We start from the raw sequence: 19,082 nt of genomic DNA, 5'->3' as shown, positions 1-19,082 counted from the left end.
TAAAGACATCTGGAAAAAAATGGATGAGCGAAAATACATTTCGTATGAAGCGCTGAAGACATACTCATAAATTAATCATCTATTAGTATAAACTAGAGAAGCACCTCAAACATACTCACTTACAATATGTGTATGCAGATATTTCAACATTTGTATTTATCACTTTATATTTAAATACACATATAGACACACATACATACATCAATATACGAATATATTCATAGGAATTTTCACTTAATGAACGTATGAACATAAGTCCACACAAATATTTACATATATATATGTAGAATGTCTGCGAGAGAGTGTATTAATGCCTGTGTATGTGTGTAGACTCACATGTCCGCATATATACTTATGTGTGTTTATGAGTGTATGTATGTATTTATAAACATATGTATACATACAGCCATATTTTCTCAAGAATAAACTGATTTTCTTTTTTTTTATGTATTCTATCTTTTTATGCGTGCTCTCAAAATATTTTACGTTATTCTCGAGATATGAGTTTGTTGAACAGTCTAAATCGTTGTGTTTTTAAGTTTTGTAAAATAAGAAATATCAACTTGCAGAGATCTTTGTTTTATTTTTTTTTTTTTTTGGGTTTTAAACAAACGCATTCCAACCAAAAATGTGTTGCATAAAATTTTAAATGAATTACAATAACAAATTACAAAGTCGGCATAAAAATATTCCTCCTATTTGGATATAATAACGTAATAATTACTGTAAGTATTAGTCCACAAATTTTTCTGAACTTCAATACATATAAATATAAATATATATATATATATGCTAAACGACAATTCTTCTATATTCATTTGTACATATGCAAAAAGAGAAGAAAATCAAATCAAATCAAAGTGAAATTACGTATTTTTGAAGATGTGCGTATGTTTAAATATATGCATATTAAAAAAATATATAAAATTAAACATATATTAAATACTCAAGCGTATTTTGTGGATGAAATAATAAATTGTTGACATTGTTTAATTAATTGTGAATTTGAATTTGAAATAAGTTTAGCTTAGAAAAAAGTTTAGCATTGGCAATTCTTAAGCGTATTCCTTATACGGATACTTAAGATCGGTGTTGATTTTGAGCATGTTTAAATAAGTGATTTCTTTTTGTGTATTTAATTGCACAAGGTAAGTAAAGTAAGTGTTTCTGGGCTGTATTTGATTTTAAAGGAAGTCTTCCATTCCTGCTCTATACATATATATACATATATACATATATATCTTCAATGACCATTATGCATTTTTTAAAGGTATCTAAGCCATAATAAATAACTATGGTGGGCTATTAAATGCATAGGACACATATCGAACCTGGTAATATTATTCATGGATTATGTTCGTTTCAGATGGCATCATCAAACACAAAAAAACAAGCAAATAAAATGATTGGTTCGGCGGGACAGGCGACGACTACTTTGCGTCGACCCGTAACAGTGATAAAAAAACGATCGGGTCCATTAGATGGTATGATCGATGAGCTCAAACGTGCCGAGGATGCAACTACAACAATTACCACAAACGTCTCGACAACGAACCGGAACCCGAACTCCAACGCGAACACGAACGTGAACTCGAACTCCAGCTCGAAATTCAACTCGAACGTAAGTGACAGTAATCAGATGGAGCGAGAGAGAGCAACAATAACGTGGCTTGCTTCGGGCAGAAATTCGCCAACTTCAGCTGGACGCCGGCGTTGCCATACCAAGGAAAAGGAGAAAAAACGGGAACGTTGGCTTTTAACGCGCAAAACATGGCGATATATGACAGATGCTGGTCGAAAACTGCTACCAGATGGCATACAACATGGGGCGGATAGTCTGCCCCACATCGAGGAGCAGTTTCAGCGTGTCTGCTCCTCGGAGCAACGATTTATATTATGGCGGCGAAAGTCCTCCTTTCCGGGTGCATCGAAAAATTCCAGGAAACGACTTAAATTATTATCGCGACATCGGAGTAGTTATGCGGCCTACTCAAAGTCGGGCGAAAGCGAACTCAATGAGAATGTAGATCAAACAATTGAACTATTGCAAACCTATCTTAAAATACGCGATTCTTATAAAACAACAACGCTGCTGGGCACCAAAACGGTTCGGCCCGATCAGACATCATCGCCCAGTTCTCAGCGCCCCAATTACGGTAAATCACTATTGAGTTCGAAGAGTTCGTCGAGTTCGTCGGCTGCATTCGATTCGAATTCAATTTCGAACGAGCAGCAGCAAATCGAGTCTGTGCTTTTGGAGCGTTTGAAATTTCTAAAAAGTTCCTCACTCAGCGTTATCCAAATAGGCAATGTGACACCGGAAATATTAGAAGATAAAGCCCATCTAAGGAAAATCTATAATATATTAAAGAAACAGCAACTGCATCGCATTCTACATTCCTCAGAGCCAAAAACAAAGTCGAACCTCAGCGGAGCAACATCATTTTCGAGTCTATTTAATTTTAACACTAATTACGAAAATAACCCAACAGAATTGTGTAATTTTGAGGAGAGTAAGGCACAAAACCCCATATTAGAAGGCCACCATGATCTTAGTGCAAAATTATTACAAAGCCTAAAAACAAAAACACAAACAACAACAACAAAACGCCAACAAATTCCCCCAGAATCGCTGGAGCTCATTCACAGTACAAGAAATATATCTAACAAGACTCCAATTGGATATGCCAGACCAGTACAAAAATCCACCAATTCGTGTGGAACGCAAACAAATTTTATACAACTAAGCGAAATTAAAATACTGGCAAGAAACTATGAATTAATGCTGGAAAACTCCGAGCTATCGGAGGCCGAAGAGGGGGCGGCGGCGGGAGGTAATTCAAGTCGGCGAAGAAGTTCCATTGATAACGAGGATGTATCCCAATCCGTGAGCGATACAATTAAGCGATATCTGAGAATGGCGAGGAAGAAAAGCGTACACGACGGCGATGCGAGTCGCTTTAAGTCGGTGAACTATGATCGGAATCTGAGAAATATCAAGGCAAAGGGGGAAATAAATCCCCCGGGCATGGATGAGGATAATCATAAGGCAGTACAAACATTGGATGCTTGGGCACTGGTCGCCTTGGACTTTATTCGGGGCAATGAGAATCCAAGGAACTTACAGAATGCACACATCGCCTGGCAAAAGGAGCTCGACGAGCGCATTCGCAAGCGGAACGAGTGGGAAATGAACCGGCAACAGGAGCGAGACAATGAAATCGCCAATCAGTCCAAGAATCACTTCCAACCCGCCTCGGCTCCAACCTCGCCAACGAGATCTATGCACAGTCCCAAGGAGAAGACTGGAAAAACGGCGGGCGCCTTACTCAGTTCGAGTTCCCAGTTTTTATCCAATTTGTGGAACACAAACCCAACTGAACAATCCACTTCGCAAAACTATAAAAACGGGAATGTAAATGAGACATATCTAAGTAAGTAATACTATTAACAATATAGTAATTAGTTTACAGCAAATTTAACTGTTTTTATATTGAGAATGTAACAAATAATAAAACTCATTCACAGCAATAATGTTTTAAATTGTGGGCAATATATTTATATATTATATGACAACTAAAGTCAGTCGACGCAGAAAACTACAAAAAATATATATGGAAAAAAACCTTTAAAATTAAATATAAATTTAAAAAAAAAGAAGGGATATCGACATTTCATCAATTTAAAAAATACAAAATCGTTACGTGCCTTAATTTCCTGCTTTGATTTGATTTTTATGAATCTCCTTCCAAATTTTATGTTTTGTAATTATTTTTTAATAATTTAAACTCTTTGTCATTACATATATATGTATTATAGATTCTAAAAATGAAACAACCAATATGCAAAAATCAAAATCGTTGTCAAATGTTGGGCAATACGTTTCAAGAAAGATTTGGGGAAGTCGCTCCAAATGTCAGAGCAGGCAGGATCACAGCCAGGACTTTCTGGCGCAGCGTGAAAAATGGGTACCATCGGTAAGAAATAAATATCCACCAACCTATTATTTCTTTGAATTTATAATAAAACCTTTCGGACTTTTTAGGAGAACTGCACATGGATATCGACGCAAGGACAGATCCTTCAATTAACGGACACATCCTTGGAAAAACTATCCGATGTCGAAGCAGAGATGCTTATGCACATTGCTTTAGAAAAGATTAAAGAACTTAATATTGGAATGAATATTGGTAAATTTATTAAGCTAAATAAAATTAATGTTAATTAATAAATTCCAATTTCATAGATTTACAACGCAAAGCTCCAAAAAGACGAGTAATCTCAAAGAAAAGAGCTCTGACAACAAGTTTCTTTGATATTGGCAAAAAGGATGAAAACAGTAAGCGATAAAATAATTTTGATATATATTTCTTGAATTAATTAATTAATGATTACTAAAACATAATAACTGCTTAGCTTTAATTTATCCTTATGTCATACAGTTTTATTTAACGTATGTTTAATTAAATAAGATGGACGTGATATTTTATTTGGGGCCCCGCTGGAAAATTGCTTGTCGAGGGATAGAAAACGAGCCGGAGATTCAGAGTGCGGCTCAAAACATTCGCTGACTTCAGTCTTTCATAGTAACAACGACAACCGCTGTCGTCGAGGTGGACAATCCAATGATAATGTAAGAAATTCTTTAGTTGTTATTTTATTTATATAATTAATTAAGTTGCTTATTTTATAGATACGTTCCTATGAAAGTTTACCAACGAAATCCTTGGATTGCGGTCGCAGTAGTCCCTCCGAGCAGTTTATGGAGCTTAAGAAATCATCATCGATATCAAAAAAAATGTCCTGTAGCCAGTTTGATATGCGACACGTTGAACTGGATCTCGATCGAATCTTATTCGAAGAATCTAAAAATAGTTTCATGCTAAATGTGCCGATATTTGTAATGATCTGCATAGAATATCTGGAGGAGCACGGACTACAGAAAGTGGGTCTCTTTCGCGTTGGTACATCCAAAAAACGTGTTAAGCAAGTAAGTCGAGCATACTAAATAAGATATCCAATAATTTGTCTTGTCTTATTTTATTAAAAGTAAATGTAATTTTTAATTTATTAAATCTATTTACATATTTATGTATACTTATTGATAACGATTTGTGCTGGCCTATTGCAGCTCCGTGATGAATTTGATAGGAATAATAGCATGTGTATTCCTGACAATACCTGTCCACATGATGTGGCAACATTGCTCAAAGAGTTCTTAAGGGATCTACCAGAACCCCTGCTCTGCAAAAGATTATATACAGCATTTTTGGAGACTCAACGTAAGGATAACAGATTTAATAAATACTGATAAATAGTGATATTTTTTTTATTTATTTATTTTTAGGTATACGGAATCGTCGCCTGCAGCTGGAAGCCATATCACATCTTATTAAATTGCTACCGATTGTGCATCGTGATACATTATATGTTTTGCTCAAGTTCCTGGGAAATGTTGCAGCCCATTGTGATGATATCTGTGCTAGAGATGGAACTGTTCAAGTGATCGGCAACAAAATGGATAGCAATAATTTATCCACAGTCTTTGCGCCAAATATTTTGCGTGATTCGACGCCAAAAGCAGCTGAATATAAAGAGCAGGGAAATATGGGGGACGCAATTAATGTTATTAGGTATAATACGCTTAATATATATCGAAATATAAATATAATTCTCATGTTCACATTTTTTCACAGAATAATGATTGATCACTGTGAGGAAATCTTTAAAGTGCCTGTTGAAATTATGGATGTGCTTTACTCTCATATGCTGGATACTTGTCCAGAAAAACTGTACGACTTAATAATAAACAAAGTGGATCAGTCATTAAGGTATAAACTTTATATTCTCACATATGCTATATATGTTGTATTTATATTTTAATATTATTTACCCATGCGCAGTAATCAAATTGAAAGCTCTACGTCAATTAGGAGCCCGGTTCACTTAAGCGACGCTAGCTATAATTCGGCTATTTTATCTGATGAGAGGCGACAATCAACTCCAGTTTTACTTGATCATTTGAATGTATTCTCAGCCCGTCTACAAATATCAGTGCCGGCGGAGGGCTCTCTACAAATAGCCAAGCCAGCCGCTCTCAAGGGTAATACTTCTATGTAAATAAATCACAACAAGATTGCAAATTTAAATATTTATCATCTAGAGAGTAAAATACAAAGTGTGACTACGGAACCCAAACTACCAGCGAGTATATCCAATATTGGTGGGGCAACAATGCATGCAAAGACTGCGGAATTTGAGAAAACGCCGCCTGGTAACAATACCATTTATAATGGGACACAAATGCCAACATCCAAAGCGAGACCACTCTATAAACGGCAGCAATTAATACCTAGTGCAAGACGAAGAAATTAATACATTAATTACATTATATATATATGTACATATATATATATAATGTATATATATAATATATATATATATAATGTATATAATATATAATATATATATATATAATGTATATTATAATATAATATATATATGTATATGTATATATATGAAACAAATCAAGTAATAGTAGAAATACTTATAAACAGAACACGATTTAGTCAAGATTGAAAATGGAACATAATTTTGGATATATGTATATGTATGTTATTAACAAGAAATTTTTGTATCTGTATACGTATATAAGTATTTATTATTATTGTAAGTTTTATTACATAAGACTATAGGAATTATACTTAATATGTGGTATCTATTGTATATTAAACTTTCTGTAAACTTGTTCTTTTACAATCGTTCCATTGGAATATACTTCTCTTATCTATATATAAGTATATAAATGTAATAGAAAGAAATTCAGTTTAATTAAATATAATAGCTATTTGAATTTGAATGGTATACCTTTTAAAGAACATCTTGGGTCTATGGCTAAATGAACTAAGTTAGTCATCTTGAACTTCGATGTACGAGTATGTATTCGGCTAGGCTTAAAGTGTTAAACAACAACAATACTTCTTCTGATATGATAATCCAACACGTAATTCGGATTGCAATCGATACACTTAAAATATTTCCAATGCTCGTTTGCATTGCAGCCGGCTGCTCACCTATAACATATTTAAATAAATTCCAAAAAATTATTAATTAATTAAAAAAATGTATAGAAAATCCGAGGATCATTTACCAGTGAGCACGTGAACACGCACAGAGGCCGGTACGGCTGCATTGGGTACGCATGTATAATTTCCGGAGTCTCGCAGCGAGGCACGTGTCAACATTAATCGGCTCGTTGTGCCAACTTCGGTTTTTTCCGTTTCCAAACTGATGCCGCCTCGCAACGAATCAAAGTCAACAATCGCCGATCCATGATACCTTTAAAGATTATAATTATTTACACTGGCGAAAAAGAAAGTAATATTTATGCAAGCATACCACAGCACGGATGAGGCGTGTATATTGACGGAACAGGCGAGTGCAATTGTACTATCTCGTTTCACGTGTATCTCTGTAGAACCCAGTATTTTCGCACGTGCCGCTTTAATTTATTCAAGTATATATTACATAATTATTAAAAGTTGGAATTGTTATAGTTTAATAAGCATAAATCAAACCTTTTGAGTCATAATAGAGTTTCTCCGAGTTTCTTTCTCTCACATCACTTTCAGCTGCAAATAAAACAAAATAACAATGAATGATATAGGCGATAGAGTTCATCCAGAGGCACCAAGTTTATTAAAAACTGATCCAGTTAATGCCTAGGTTTGTTTGCATGCGTGTGCATCTGTGTCCGTCGCGAGAAAACCAAGAATTTGCAATGCGGATACAATGATACTCTATTACATTTGCAGCAATCATTCTGCGCTCTATGCTCACAACAATTAAGCTACCTACTTTGCAAGAGAGAAAGAGATGAAAGACACGCAAAAACAAGCACAGAGAGTGCTGCTGCTGCTGCACACAGTGAAGGATCTGCCATAGAAGGCATACTCATAAAAACTGCTGGCTCTCTCCGATCGCCCAGAACATGCCGTCACAACGAAGAATGATCTGCGTTAGCTGCTCAACACACGAGGCCTGCTAAACTCGACGCGTGACATTCGGTTCGCCGATCTCAGCACCCGAAGCGCAGCCGACGATTTTTCGACCATGCAGAGAAAAGGCAACCCGCCGAAAAAGCAATCAGTTTTTAGTGCCAGAAACCTTAATACTCTCTTTAATTTTATTTACCTGTGATTTCTAAAGTAATTGCCAAATTGATTTTGGGCTCCGTGTTCACTTGGCACTCGTAAATGCCACTGTCCCTGGCTTGGGCGTAATCGATCTTCAAGTCCCAGTCTTCGCTGATTGGCGTATGAATTACAGAGAATCGTTGGTCACCGGTATACGTATAAATGTTCGTAGTCAAAATGTGAAGATCCCGTTTGCGCATCCATGAAACCTGCTCATTAAACTCATTAATACCATAGATATGCGAAAGATCTTCTAATGGTATATATACGCTTACAGTTCGATTGCCTTTATTCTTAACGCGGCATCTCAAAATCGCCGTTTCGTCGACAACAGCTGAAATATTTCTAGGGCTTATGTCATCAAAATAAGGTTGATCCATATTGACCAAGTCTATAAAAAAATGTTTGACTTATTTTAAAACCTAGTTGATAATTAATTCCAGTTAATTAATATACTACCATTGGCATTTAAGAAGGAGGATGCGCTGATATGCTGGATACGACTATTAAAATGCAAAATGAATACAATGATTTGTTTTATTTGATTTCTATACGAAGACATTATTTTTGTTCACGTGAGTTCCTCTATTATTATTGTATTGACGTTTGAATCTGCAAAACAGAAAATTCTCTTTAATTTCCGGCGTTCAGTTTAAATTCACATTGTACATATGTATAGATATATATATACATTAACTTGGTATATACATTTTTGGTTGCTTATAAACAAGCCATACAAATTATGGGCATGTGAAATTTGGAAATACATAAGTAAAAGCTGCTTGGATTTAGCTGAAAATCTCTTAATAGAATAATAACTTGATAATATAATATTATAGTTGCTATTTGCTTACTTTTTCAATAGCTTGAAACCCTAACCATCCTTTTTATGAGATATATATTATAAAATATGTTTTTTGCATTCTCCATCCACATGTTTTTTCCTTTTATGATTTTAACGAACGCTTCTGAGCACTGATAAAGTTTAATAACATTTTCTGTATTTTTTTTAATGTTTAAGGAATTTTTTGGCTTTGATTTGATGAGGAAAAACTTGTTCAATATAATTTTTATTCTTACAATTTGTATGCACAATTTATTTGGTGGGTTTAGTGCGCATCTCGGCTTTGTTCAACCACCAAATTTACATCGGGCCCAACTCGGAATTTCCGAGAGAGAGAGAGAGAGAGAGAGAGCTTTTCTAGAAAGCTTCTGTAAAGGGGCAAAAGTTTTTTCTTGGTGTGTATTAGGTATACTTTTCATATAGAGCTGAAGATATCGCTCAAAGTCTGAGCAAATGCCTAATTAAATCTAAACAAACAATATTGCCTGTCTCCCTCTCCCTCTCTGTCTAATGAATACGCACTAATTGTTTTCATAATTATTTATTATTATTTAAAAGACGCAAATAAACAATCGCAATGAATATAAACATATATATATATATATATATATATATATATATTATCGTATATATTTAACAAGAGCATATACACATAAACCGTTAGGTATTTGATATATGGTATATAGATTTATTGTTGAACTAAAGATAGAAAGCAAGTCGTAATTCGTAAATCGCTTAAAAAATGTCCAAAACTTTCGTTACTTTAAAAGTCAGAATAGGGCAGACCCTCTGCAACAACTGGAACCCTTGGGCAATAGATATTTCGTTGGGGCACCGTCGAACCTGCGCTCCAGCCCCGTGCGCTATTATTAAAGCACTGACCTGGAGCGGAACGCACTTTAGGCGACATTGTTAGTGGGGCGCTGTGTGTAATGTTCTGACCATAGCCGCCAAAATGCTGTTGCGGCGATTTTATTGGCGTTGATCGATGATCAATATTGCCAGTAGATCCAAAGGGAGTTGGAGATGCATTGCGTACACCGCTACCATATCTTGACATCTGATTGTTCACATTCAGATATAGTTGATTTGGAGCCGATTCCTGAAATTTCGCCAACTTATCAAAGGACAATGGTGAAGGATTAAAATTGACCTGGGGTGCTGATTGCATCGAGATGGGCGGCACCTTCTGGTAACTTTGTGGGCCGTACAATTGTTGTTTGGGTGGCACTGATGAATATGGGTTCGTTGGGGTCGATATGGGAAACTCAGTCGGCGAATTTTGATAGCTCTGCGAATAGTCAACGTTGGTTGAGCCCGGGAAATTATAGCTGCGCTGCTGCTGATCCCTCGACTGGACGGGCGGAGGTGCATAGCTCGATAATGAGATTTCCTTGGGCACATATAAGCCTAAATGTATTTAAAACCAAAGAAAATAAAAGAAAGTTTAAGAATTAATGGAGTGATAAAAATATATACATAAACATATACATTTATGAGATCGTTTTATAAAAATATGTTAAGAATTAAAGAAAGACAATTTGTTAATTTAGTTAAAACATCCCACATTAATTAGATATACGCAGAGATGAAACTAAATTGGTTTTATTTAGGATTTTGTGATTTTCCCATCACATAGCTCTAAACCTTAACAGGAGATATATTTTAATATTTATTTAGACGTTCCAGCACACAACTCTTAACTGTAGCAGGAGATACATATGTTAGTAATAGGAACACATATTTATTATTTATTATCAAAGGCATGGAACAAGAGTTCAGGGGTCTTGAAATTCGTGCCTTCGCTTTGATTTAACTCCTTTTCCAATTCGCAATTGTCTTCGCTCATTCGCTTTTGCCATCGATTTATTCGCAATTCTTCCTGTTCTTTTAGCGATTGTTGCTCAAATGAATAAATCAATTCACGAACATTAACTGGTTCATTAATATCATCGTCTGTATCTGCTGCACTCTCTGTTAATATTACTTTACTTGGTGCTGGCATAGTTGTAGTATTTGAAAGAGTATTTTTTATATTTATTGGATTAATATATTTAGATTGTTGACCTCTATCAATAGTTATTATATTTTTATAATCCCTATTAAGAGCAGCCATTCTTTGCTGTTGCATAAAGCATTGCTGAAATTGTTCTAATTGTTGTAGCCGCTGCTGAATGTCATCGTTGGAATTCCGAGCTAGAACATATTCATTTATATTATCGATATTCTGGGTTTCCCACTCTTGAGAATAATATTCTGTAAATATTTAATTTGCCATTAAATGGAAAAAATAAATAGCTGCTTAAGAACAAGTTTGTTAATTTTTACGAATTCTTTATACTATATCTATATAACTATTCTAATTATAATATTAAAAAAAAAAACAGTTCTTTGACATTTACCTCTTGGTAATTCAACGTTTCGACCGCCCCAGCCCTGGGCCACAGTTGGCTTATAAGCCAGTTCCCTCTGGGGATTGCACGCCTGAATTGGTGTATCAAATTTCTAAAAAATAAAGAAATAAATGAAGGAAGACAAAATGACAAAGACTAACCGTTTTATTAAAGAGATTCTGTTCGATGCAAGGCGATGGACTGCACTTGGATGCCGATGGTAAGCCCTGGTGGTAATCGATGACATCCTGATTAAAGTTCACCGGTGATGCCAGTGAAGCTGTTGGTGTCTGGCTGCGATAATTGGAACCATCCAAAAATGCTGTGCTTGCCGAACCGGTCTGAAGAGCCGCTTCCCAAGGGGACTTCACAACTTGAACGCCGGGCTTTGAATATTTCTCAATCAGTTGATCCTGATGCAGATTTAGCTGGACACGATGCTTGCCCGCATCCGAATAGGCGGGTAGGAGATTGGGAGAAGTTGGGGGTCTTGCCTGATATTGTTGGTAATCTGGAAGACCAGACGGACTGTAAATGCCGGCATTTGTCTCATCGACTACCCAATTTTCCGCCTTTCTACGACGTTTGGCAAAGAGCTCAGCTCCTTGAAAGCGATTTGATATTTCATTTAGATTTGTTTTATTTGTTTTTGTATTTATTTGATTATTGTTGAGAATAGCGCGCAGATAAGCAGACCGAGGCAGTGGCAGGTAAAGCGGATTTATTGTGAGGTACATGTTTGAAGAAATTACAGATTGATTCATTATTTCTTGTCAAAAATGTTATATTCATAAAAATAAACAACAGGCTGTCAGTAATTAATTAACTTAATTAAAACACTAAAAAAGGCAAATAACTACTAAATTTATTTCTTAATTTCGTTCTATAATCGGTAATGACTAATATGCAGTCAACCACTTAATTTAAAATCGTGAAAATGCTGGCGCTTCTATTTATCGTTAATCGACTTCGATAACGGAGAAACGGCAGCAGTTATTGACCTAAAGACTGACAGATAAACCCCACGAGAGTACCAAGAAAGAAAACAGCTTACGCTTAATACTATAATTAGTAATAGCTTTTTAATAATTAATATTAATAATAATTAAATATAATAGTAACAAAAATAATTACTCAAATATTAATAATTATTATAGTAACTAGATGTTTTAAATGATACATGTTGTTATTATTAATAATTATTACCTCGGCCCTTATGCAGTTGCAGCGCAGTTATTAGCTCAGCGCAATTGTCAGGTGATAAGAGGCCCGATTCAATATTTATCGATTCTTTCAGTGAGTTATAGTCGCGCATTTGACCCCGTGGATTCATGACAAGTTTTAATGGCGTTTTTTCCGGCGGCTTGGTTAGTTCCGTCATCATCAAATTTGATTCGGCATTTTCTTTATTTAATGATTGCGTTTCAATTATATCATCTTCTCCTATATTTATGCAATACCGGTATTCATTAATTAAAGATTTTAATATAATACTTTCATAACATTTAATAAATCACAATGAATTTTTTAATTATCTTAAACATTTACCTTGAATGTATGAAGAAGTTTTCTTAATAAAATACTTAAGTGTGCAAGTGGAATAGTGTAAAGAATTTTATAGTTTAAAATTTAGTCTTTATGCTATTTGAACTCCATTTAAGTCGGTAGACCTAAAGCTATTTAAGAGAAGATGATTTTAGTTAGTTACATCTTTTAAATGCAATTACAAAAAAAAGTTTAATGACTTGCAATTATTTATATAATATATATTAAATATGAGTACTATAACTAACATATATATGTATATATATATATAGTACTCAAATTTAAGACAAAACAAACATGGCAAATGACCAAATTTGTATTCATAAATTATACTTAATATAACTGTACTGAAATCAAATGCTTCAATGTGATTTTTTATTATTATTATTAACTGTATTATCTGAAAATTGTCCAACACTTGAGAAGTCTGCCTTTTCAATGACTCGTTTCCAAACTTGTTGTGTGCGAATATGGAATTTTTACATCACATCATAATAATAATAGGATAGGATAGGTCCTTAAGCATGCATTGACAATTCTATTACCTTGACCACTAGCCTCGTGTACCCATTTAACAGAGCGTTTCTTCCGATTCACATACATTGATTGACCCTTTGATTTCTGATTGCTAATGTCACTCAATGAATGTGAGATTCGGCGAGCGAGCTCAACCTGGTCCTCCACAGTGGGATGCAGTGTTGGCGAATAAAATGCCGATGAGGCATATAGCTTTCCTAACAAATTGAAACAAATTTAACATCAATTCAAAAAAGTAGTCGGTAGATAGTTAAAAGGCGATACGTAATCCACTCTGTGTAAGGCCTAAATAAGCAAAAGCGAATTGCAAATAGAATGCATGCAATATACGTAATTATTATATATACAGTTGCGGTCACAATCAGAGTAATGCTGCTTCTCAAAGTTTTTAATAAAAAACATGACTAATTTTCCAAATATTAAACATAGTCAAATATAACCACCCATCAAATCAAGTTTATAGAAACATTATTTAGGGAGAAATCTTCATTATTATTCCACTACTACTATAATGATCCATTTCAATAAAAATTTCATTAAATTAAATATATAATAATTATTCAATATAAAACTTGAATTGTTTTTTTTTTTGTTAATAAATTCGATAACAATGCCAACTTTTAATGTTAACTTATATTCCAGTATTTACTGCTTCTGTTTAAATAAAATTTTCATAATTTTTCAACTCTATTTTAAGTATATGTAGATTTTCCAAAAACATATGTGTGCACTACTATTATTTTGATCGCAGCTGTATTTGGGTGATCTTAATGATGAAAATAGCAGAAAACAATGTAAAAGGCATTGGCATAAATTGGGTAGCCTTAGCAATAAATATTTGTTGATGGGTATTCAAAGTATAAACATTTGCATTTATGTTAATAATCTGAATCTTCCTTTTTTGTATTTATTATTTTACGTATCACCCTTTGTTGTTGTAGTTTGTTACTTACGGTTCTTGGGCAATATTTGGGGTGCATCGGTAGCTGGAGTAAATATTTTGCGCAAATCAAATGTCCTCGACATGTTTGATGATTCCTATATATTAATTACATACATACATACATACATGGTTTCTAATTCAAATGTTGTATGATTTATCATGCACATATATATATTTCTATATATATATATATATATATATACATTTGTGTATCTTTGATTTGATTTTGGTAGCAGCAGAGCTACGTACATTTTTTCTTTGCCACAGTTTTTTGCTTAGCTCGAGTAAAATTCTCTTTTTATGTTCGTCGTAACGATCGCTGGGACGAAAACCACGTTTCCGATCTATTGACGAGTTCTTGGAACATGTAGATTGGGGTAGTCCCCCCCTATAATGGCTGGGTGTGCAGCCTTTTTGCATGTTAGTCAATTAACTCGCCTCAAGCAAATCATAAAATCTGCTATATTTTTTCGATACTAGCCGTTCGTACAGATCAAATTGTTTTAAAAACCGAATCATTCACACACACAATTAAGAAATTTGAATGTAGTTGTTGGGAATAGACTCTCTCTCTCTCTTCGATGCTAATTATAGAGACACTCAGAGAGAGAGAGAGAGAGAGTGTGGGTAAAATGAACTCGGATAGTACGATATATGTATATATACAATACAATACAATATATATATATATATGTATGCGTATAAACAGAAACCAAAATATTCATTATATATACATATATAGGAGAAGTGTACATAAGCATGTACTTATATCTCTTATATATAGATATAACTAATTGCTTATAGCTGATAGCTTATATACTATAAAAACAAATTATTAATTTAACGTATCATATTAGGAACGGTTTAAGGGGAGTTTTTAAAAGGGACCAACTTGGAAAAAATATATATATTTATATTTAATATTTTATATTATTATTATTATATATATATACATATTTTTTTTTTTTTTTTTGGGTACTTACCTTTGAGTCGTAGGAATCTTCTTGGCGGCTATAAGATTTTGTATATTCCTGCGTTAGTTTTGGAGCTGCCTCCTGCTGAGGCAAGAACTGCTGATGCTGCTGCTGCTGTGGCAGTTGCTGCTGTTGCATTTGCTGTTGTTGCAACTCTTGTTCCTGCAATCGATTCTGGGCAATGAGCCTTTGAGCCAGCAACTGTTGCTGCTGTATTTGATTGGCCAACTCCTGCTGCTTCTGTATGAGTTGAAGCTCCTGCTCCTTGAGCTGAGTTATCTTTTCTTGCGCCTTTATATTGATATCAATGTCAGATATAATGTTTTCAATTTGATTATTAATATCCTTCTGTAAATGAAAAAAAAATTGAGTACAATATTTAAATACTTGCAATATATATAAAATATATATTGCAGTAGTAGTTTTAATATACGATTACTAACATGAGCTTTTCCATCTGTCTCAACTTCCGCATTGTTAACTTCCTGCTCAGCAATCTTAGCTTGAACGTCCACATCTTCGATCTATTATTGAAAAATAATTATTCAAATCAATTAATGCAAATAAATAATTGAACGATTTCCCGGCTAAATATTTTCCATTAAAAATTTTAATAAATAACTTAAATATTTTCCATTTAAGGTAATAATCAAAATTATAAATAAATTAATGAATAAAATAGTTATTGAAGCAATTGCATTAGGGGATATGAAAATGCGCATATTAATTTCATAGTTAATTAAAATATATTTATACTTTTTCCGTATTGATCTTCGGCTCCGGCTGAGGCTCTGGCTCCATCTCAGCCTCCGCCTCTGTCTCCTCCTCCTCCTCCTCTTCCACCTCCTCTTCCACCTCCTCTTCACTCACACTTTCCTCGGATTCGTCAGCGACAACTGCAGCTGCAACGGGAATCGTTTTCTTCTCCAATTCCGTTTTCTCCTCCTTTTCTTCTTTCACATTCTCGTTTTCCTCCTCCTCCTCAGCTTTCGACTTTTTCGAAATGACAACTGTTGTCATAATTTCGTTCTCTGTTGGAACCGCTTCGCCCTTCGTAACAATAACTGTACTTGTTGTTGTTGTGGTTGTTGTCTTCGCTTCTTCTTCTGCTTCGTTTGCATCGTCCTCCTTCTTCGTCACAATAACTGTTGTTGTGGTTTTTGTCTCTGTTTGGGGCTCTGCTTCGACATTCTCCTTCTTAGTGATTGTCACCGTTGCTGTTGTCGTTTCTTCTTCTTCACCATTCTCGCTTGCAGCGGCGACGACAGTCGCAATCGCAGAAATAACGGTGTCTGCTTCACTGGCAACACTCTCCGCGACTTTATCGCTCGATTCGCTTATCTCCTCCTTTTGAGCTGTCTGTTGCTCACCTGTTTTATCAATTGCATTTTCTTTGGACTCATTTGCCACTGGCAAACTTTCCGTTTCATTCACCTTTGTCTTCATCGTTGGAATAAAAAACAATAACAAACAGTTATATACAAAAAAAAACCAAATAATTCGTTGTAAGCAAGAAGAAGCAGCATTCACTTGAAATAGCAATAAAGTTTAAAACTCGGACCACAATCATATGGAAATTAATGAAACACATTTGTATAAATCTGTTTAAACGTCCATTTGAACACAACTAATAATTACATATTTCTCAATTAATTATACAATAAAGTTAAAGCTAAGTTCTATTGCAAAAGATTAGGAAATTTTGTTAAAGTGTGTTTATTCCAGAATTAAGACAACATACAAACAAAATTCAATAAAATATTCAGTTTAGAAAAAAATACTTCCAAAGAAAGCTGTAAAAATTAATATAAATACAGCAAGTAATTTTCAGCAGTAAAGCAACTTGCTTGAGCATATTAAATTAAATAAATAATAAATCATGATATAAATAATATATCATATCAAATAATATTTGATCATGCTATCTTAAACTCACCACGCCCTCAGACTCCATTGCTTACGATAAAATCAAGTATAATTCTCTGAAAAAATAAATAAAATGTTTGCAAATTATAATAACAAAATATAATAACAATAATAATAAGTAGATAATAATTAAATAATAATAAAATTATTTAATTATGCATCGCATTGCAAGAAATATATATATCTATATATATATATATATATATATATATATATATATATAATGCATAAATTTATATTATTTTAAGCATGTTTTAGAAAATACATTTGCGTGTTTTCAAAAATTGCATTTAGCACCTGTTGACACCTGTCAGTCGATATTAAAAACGCTATATATCCATACGTATATCTGTATATATATTTATATTTTTTTTAATGGAAGTATCTATTTATATACAAATATTTTTGCGAGTTTTTATAAAATATTAAAAACGTTTATAGAAATGTATGTGCATTTTTAATTATTTAATGCCCTTAAATGTAAATGGTAAAAAAAGACTGATGTTTACCACTGTCCATTATATAATCCCTGTTTATTTTAATTCATATATTTTTAATTCACTACTTTTTTATCCATATTTCTTACATCACTTTATGTACTTAATTATTTACTTACCACAGTTAATATTTTTTTAAATTTATGAAATTTGCAAGTGAATTGCTGCAACTTAAATTTAAGATACGAAATAAAATTAAATTCGGACCGTACTTATTTAAATAATGACCTCGAATGAATAAAGTTTAGCTACATATAGATATGTATGTCGTACATAAATATATGTATATATATATATATATTGCCGATTTATATGCCGATTCAAAGAATATGAGTGCACATCAAAGATAGCGTCCACACTGTCCACATTCTATTTATTTACTACATTGCCAGCCAGAATTTCCGCGCACATTCACAATATCGTATTCAAATCATGTATGCATGCATGTGTGTGCGTGTGTGTATCCATTCAAACATACACACAAATCGAACACACACACACGTAAATTATTTTTCATTTAATACCCCATTTAAAAATACATGCACATAAAATCTGGCTACAAAAATACATATATACATTCATATATAAATATATATATGGATATGATACATGAATGCTGCTATTTAAACAGTTGCCGCATTATACTTGGCATTAGTTGACAAGATGGAAGGATAAATTCTGCATAAATTGTTATAATAAAAAAGCATCTGAAAACAATTATTCTATATTTTCTCTTTTCCCTGGCTGTTGCAATAAGAATATTTAATTCAAGAACTCAAAATAACGGTGAATGATCTTAGCAGCGCATATGTCAGCATTGTTGGTTTGCATTTGACGGCATAACTCGATTAATCATTTTAACAGCATATTTTTGAGTAATTTACGGAATTACTCTCTCCTATTTATTTAAGCGTGGAAAATGGTTAGATATTTTTCAAATTTTTGTCGAACACTCCCATTCATTTATCCGTATGTGTATGTTGACAGTTTCCAAGCAATCTGTTAGAAATAAAGAAAACTAACAGCTGTGAACTATTCGCTCTCAACAGAGCGCAATGAGCAGCAGTAAACAAAAGATGTTCTCGCATTTTAAAAGCGAGTTTTCAATTGGGAATATTTTGCCAACAATAGAAATAGCCACTATAAGCTTAAATTAAAATTTAAAATAAAAACGACTTTAAAAAAAAAAAACATAAAACGCCCCTGGCCGTTGTACATTTGAGCTTTA

At 33.6% G+C, this 19,082-nt stretch overlaps 3 protein-coding genes across 12 annotated transcripts; 1 reads left to right on the top strand and 2 right to left on the bottom strand.

Annotated features, from left to right (window-relative positions):
• The first annotated feature begins 669 nt into the window (after window positions 1–669).
• LOC6570327 lies at window positions 670–6,381 on the top strand. Its single transcript, XM_032742057.2, has 12 exons — window positions 670–725; window positions 1,367–3,434; window positions 3,820–3,977; window positions 4,046–4,190; window positions 4,247–4,339; window positions 4,473–4,633; window positions 4,694–4,990; window positions 5,132–5,282; window positions 5,348–5,633; window positions 5,697–5,831; window positions 5,904–6,103; window positions 6,164–6,381. The coding sequence occupies exons 2-12, from the start codon at window positions 1,367–1,369 to the stop codon at window positions 6,373–6,375; spliced, it is 3,906 nt and encodes a 1,301-aa protein (XP_032597948.2). The 5' UTR covers window positions 670–725; the 3' UTR covers window positions 6,376–6,381.
• A 258-nt stretch (window positions 6,382–6,639) lies between these two features.
• LOC6570329 (zwei Ig domain protein zig-8) lies at window positions 6,640–9,509 on the bottom strand. The gene is made up of 9 exons (XM_001996471.3): window positions 9,050–9,509; window positions 8,655–8,807; window positions 8,471–8,586; window positions 8,194–8,404; window positions 7,578–7,631; window positions 7,399–7,501; window positions 7,151–7,338; window positions 6,868–7,073; window positions 6,640–6,787 (listed from the first exon to the last, which is right to left on the bottom strand). Exons 2-8 carry the CDS (start codon window positions 8,755–8,757, stop codon window positions 6,913–6,915), a joined length of 936 nt encoding a protein of 311 aa, XP_001996507.2. The 5' UTR covers window positions 8,758–8,807; window positions 9,050–9,509; the 3' UTR covers window positions 6,640–6,787; window positions 6,868–6,912.
• A 58-nt stretch (window positions 9,510–9,567) lies between these two features.
• Window positions 9,568–18,231, bottom strand: LOC6570330 (mediator of RNA polymerase II transcription subunit 15). 10 transcript variants are annotated; one of them, XM_043215907.1, is made up of 11 exons: window positions 17,974–18,231; window positions 17,368–17,413; window positions 15,875–15,955; window positions 15,441–15,779; window positions 14,468–14,552; window positions 13,523–13,711; window positions 12,639–12,875; window positions 11,594–12,036; window positions 11,442–11,544; window positions 10,840–11,295; window positions 9,568–10,449 (listed from the first exon to the last, which is right to left on the bottom strand). In XM_043215907.1, the coding sequence occupies exons 2-11, from the start codon at window positions 17,383–17,385 to the stop codon at window positions 9,803–9,805; spliced, it is 2,598 nt and encodes an 865-aa protein (XP_043071842.1). In that variant the 5' UTR covers window positions 17,386–17,413; window positions 17,974–18,231; the 3' UTR covers window positions 9,568–9,802. The 10 variants fall into 10 exon arrangements, with proteins under 10 accessions (XP_043071842.1, XP_043071844.1, XP_043071840.1 ...); XM_043215909.1 differs by lacking the exons at window positions 17,368–17,413; window positions 17,974–18,231 and adding an exon at window positions 16,188–16,270 and having other exon boundaries at window positions 9,568–10,099; window positions 10,193–10,449; XM_043215905.1 differs by lacking the exons at window positions 17,368–17,413; window positions 17,974–18,231 and adding an exon at window positions 16,188–16,270.
• Between the last annotated feature and the right edge of the window lie 851 nt (window positions 18,232–19,082).

Source organism: Drosophila grimshawi, unplaced genomic scaffold, assembly GCF_018153295.1.
Source record: "Drosophila grimshawi isolate 15287-2541.00 unplaced genomic scaffold, ASM1815329v1 contig_80, whole genome shotgun sequence".
NCBI lineage: Eukaryota > Metazoa > Arthropoda > Insecta > Diptera > Drosophilidae > Drosophila > Drosophila grimshawi.
The sequence above is the reverse complement of the archived record's forward strand: the minus strand, read 5'-3'. Positions and strand labels throughout refer to the sequence as shown.

What these genes read in the sequence shown, in the direction of transcription:
- LOC6570330 (XM_043215905.1), bottom strand. Translation starts at nt 16,232, where the DNA reads ATGGAGCCAGAGCCTCAGCCGGAGCCGAAGATCAATACGGAAAAA. An exon ending in ACACGAGGCTAGTGGTCAAG is followed by an intron (nt 12,876 to 13,522) that starts GTAATAGAATTG and finishes GCATAAATATAG; the next exon opens with GAGAAGATGATATAATTGAA. An exon ending in GGAGTTAAATCAAAGCGAAG is followed by an intron (nt 10,450 to 10,839) that starts GCACGAATTTCA and finishes AAATACATTTAG; the next exon opens with GCTTATATGTGCCCAAGGAA.
- LOC6570327 (XM_032742057.2), top strand. Translation starts at nt 1,367, where the DNA reads ATGGCATCATCAAACACAAAAAAACAAGCAAATAAAATGATTGGTTCG. An exon ending in GACGCAATTAATGTTATTAG is followed by an intron (nt 5,634 to 5,696) that starts GTATAATACGCT and finishes ATTTTTTCACAG; the next exon opens with AATAATGATTGATCACTGTG. An exon ending in AAAGTGGATCAGTCATTAAG is followed by an intron (nt 5,832 to 5,903) that starts GTATAAACTTTA and finishes ACCCATGCGCAG; the next exon opens with TAATCAAATTGAAAGCTCTA.
- LOC6570329 (XM_001996471.3), bottom strand. Translation starts at nt 8,757, where the DNA reads ATGTCTTCGTATAGAAATCAAATAAAACAAATCATTGTATTCATTTTG. An exon ending in CTCCTTCTTAAATGCCAATG is followed by an intron (nt 8,587 to 8,654) that starts GTAGTATATTAA and finishes ATTTTTTTATAG; the next exon opens with ACTTGGTCAATATGGATCAA. An exon ending in ACTCTATTATGACTCAAAAG is followed by an intron (nt 7,502 to 7,577) that starts GTTTGATTTATG and finishes AATAAATTAAAG; the next exon opens with CGGCACGTGCGAAAATACTG.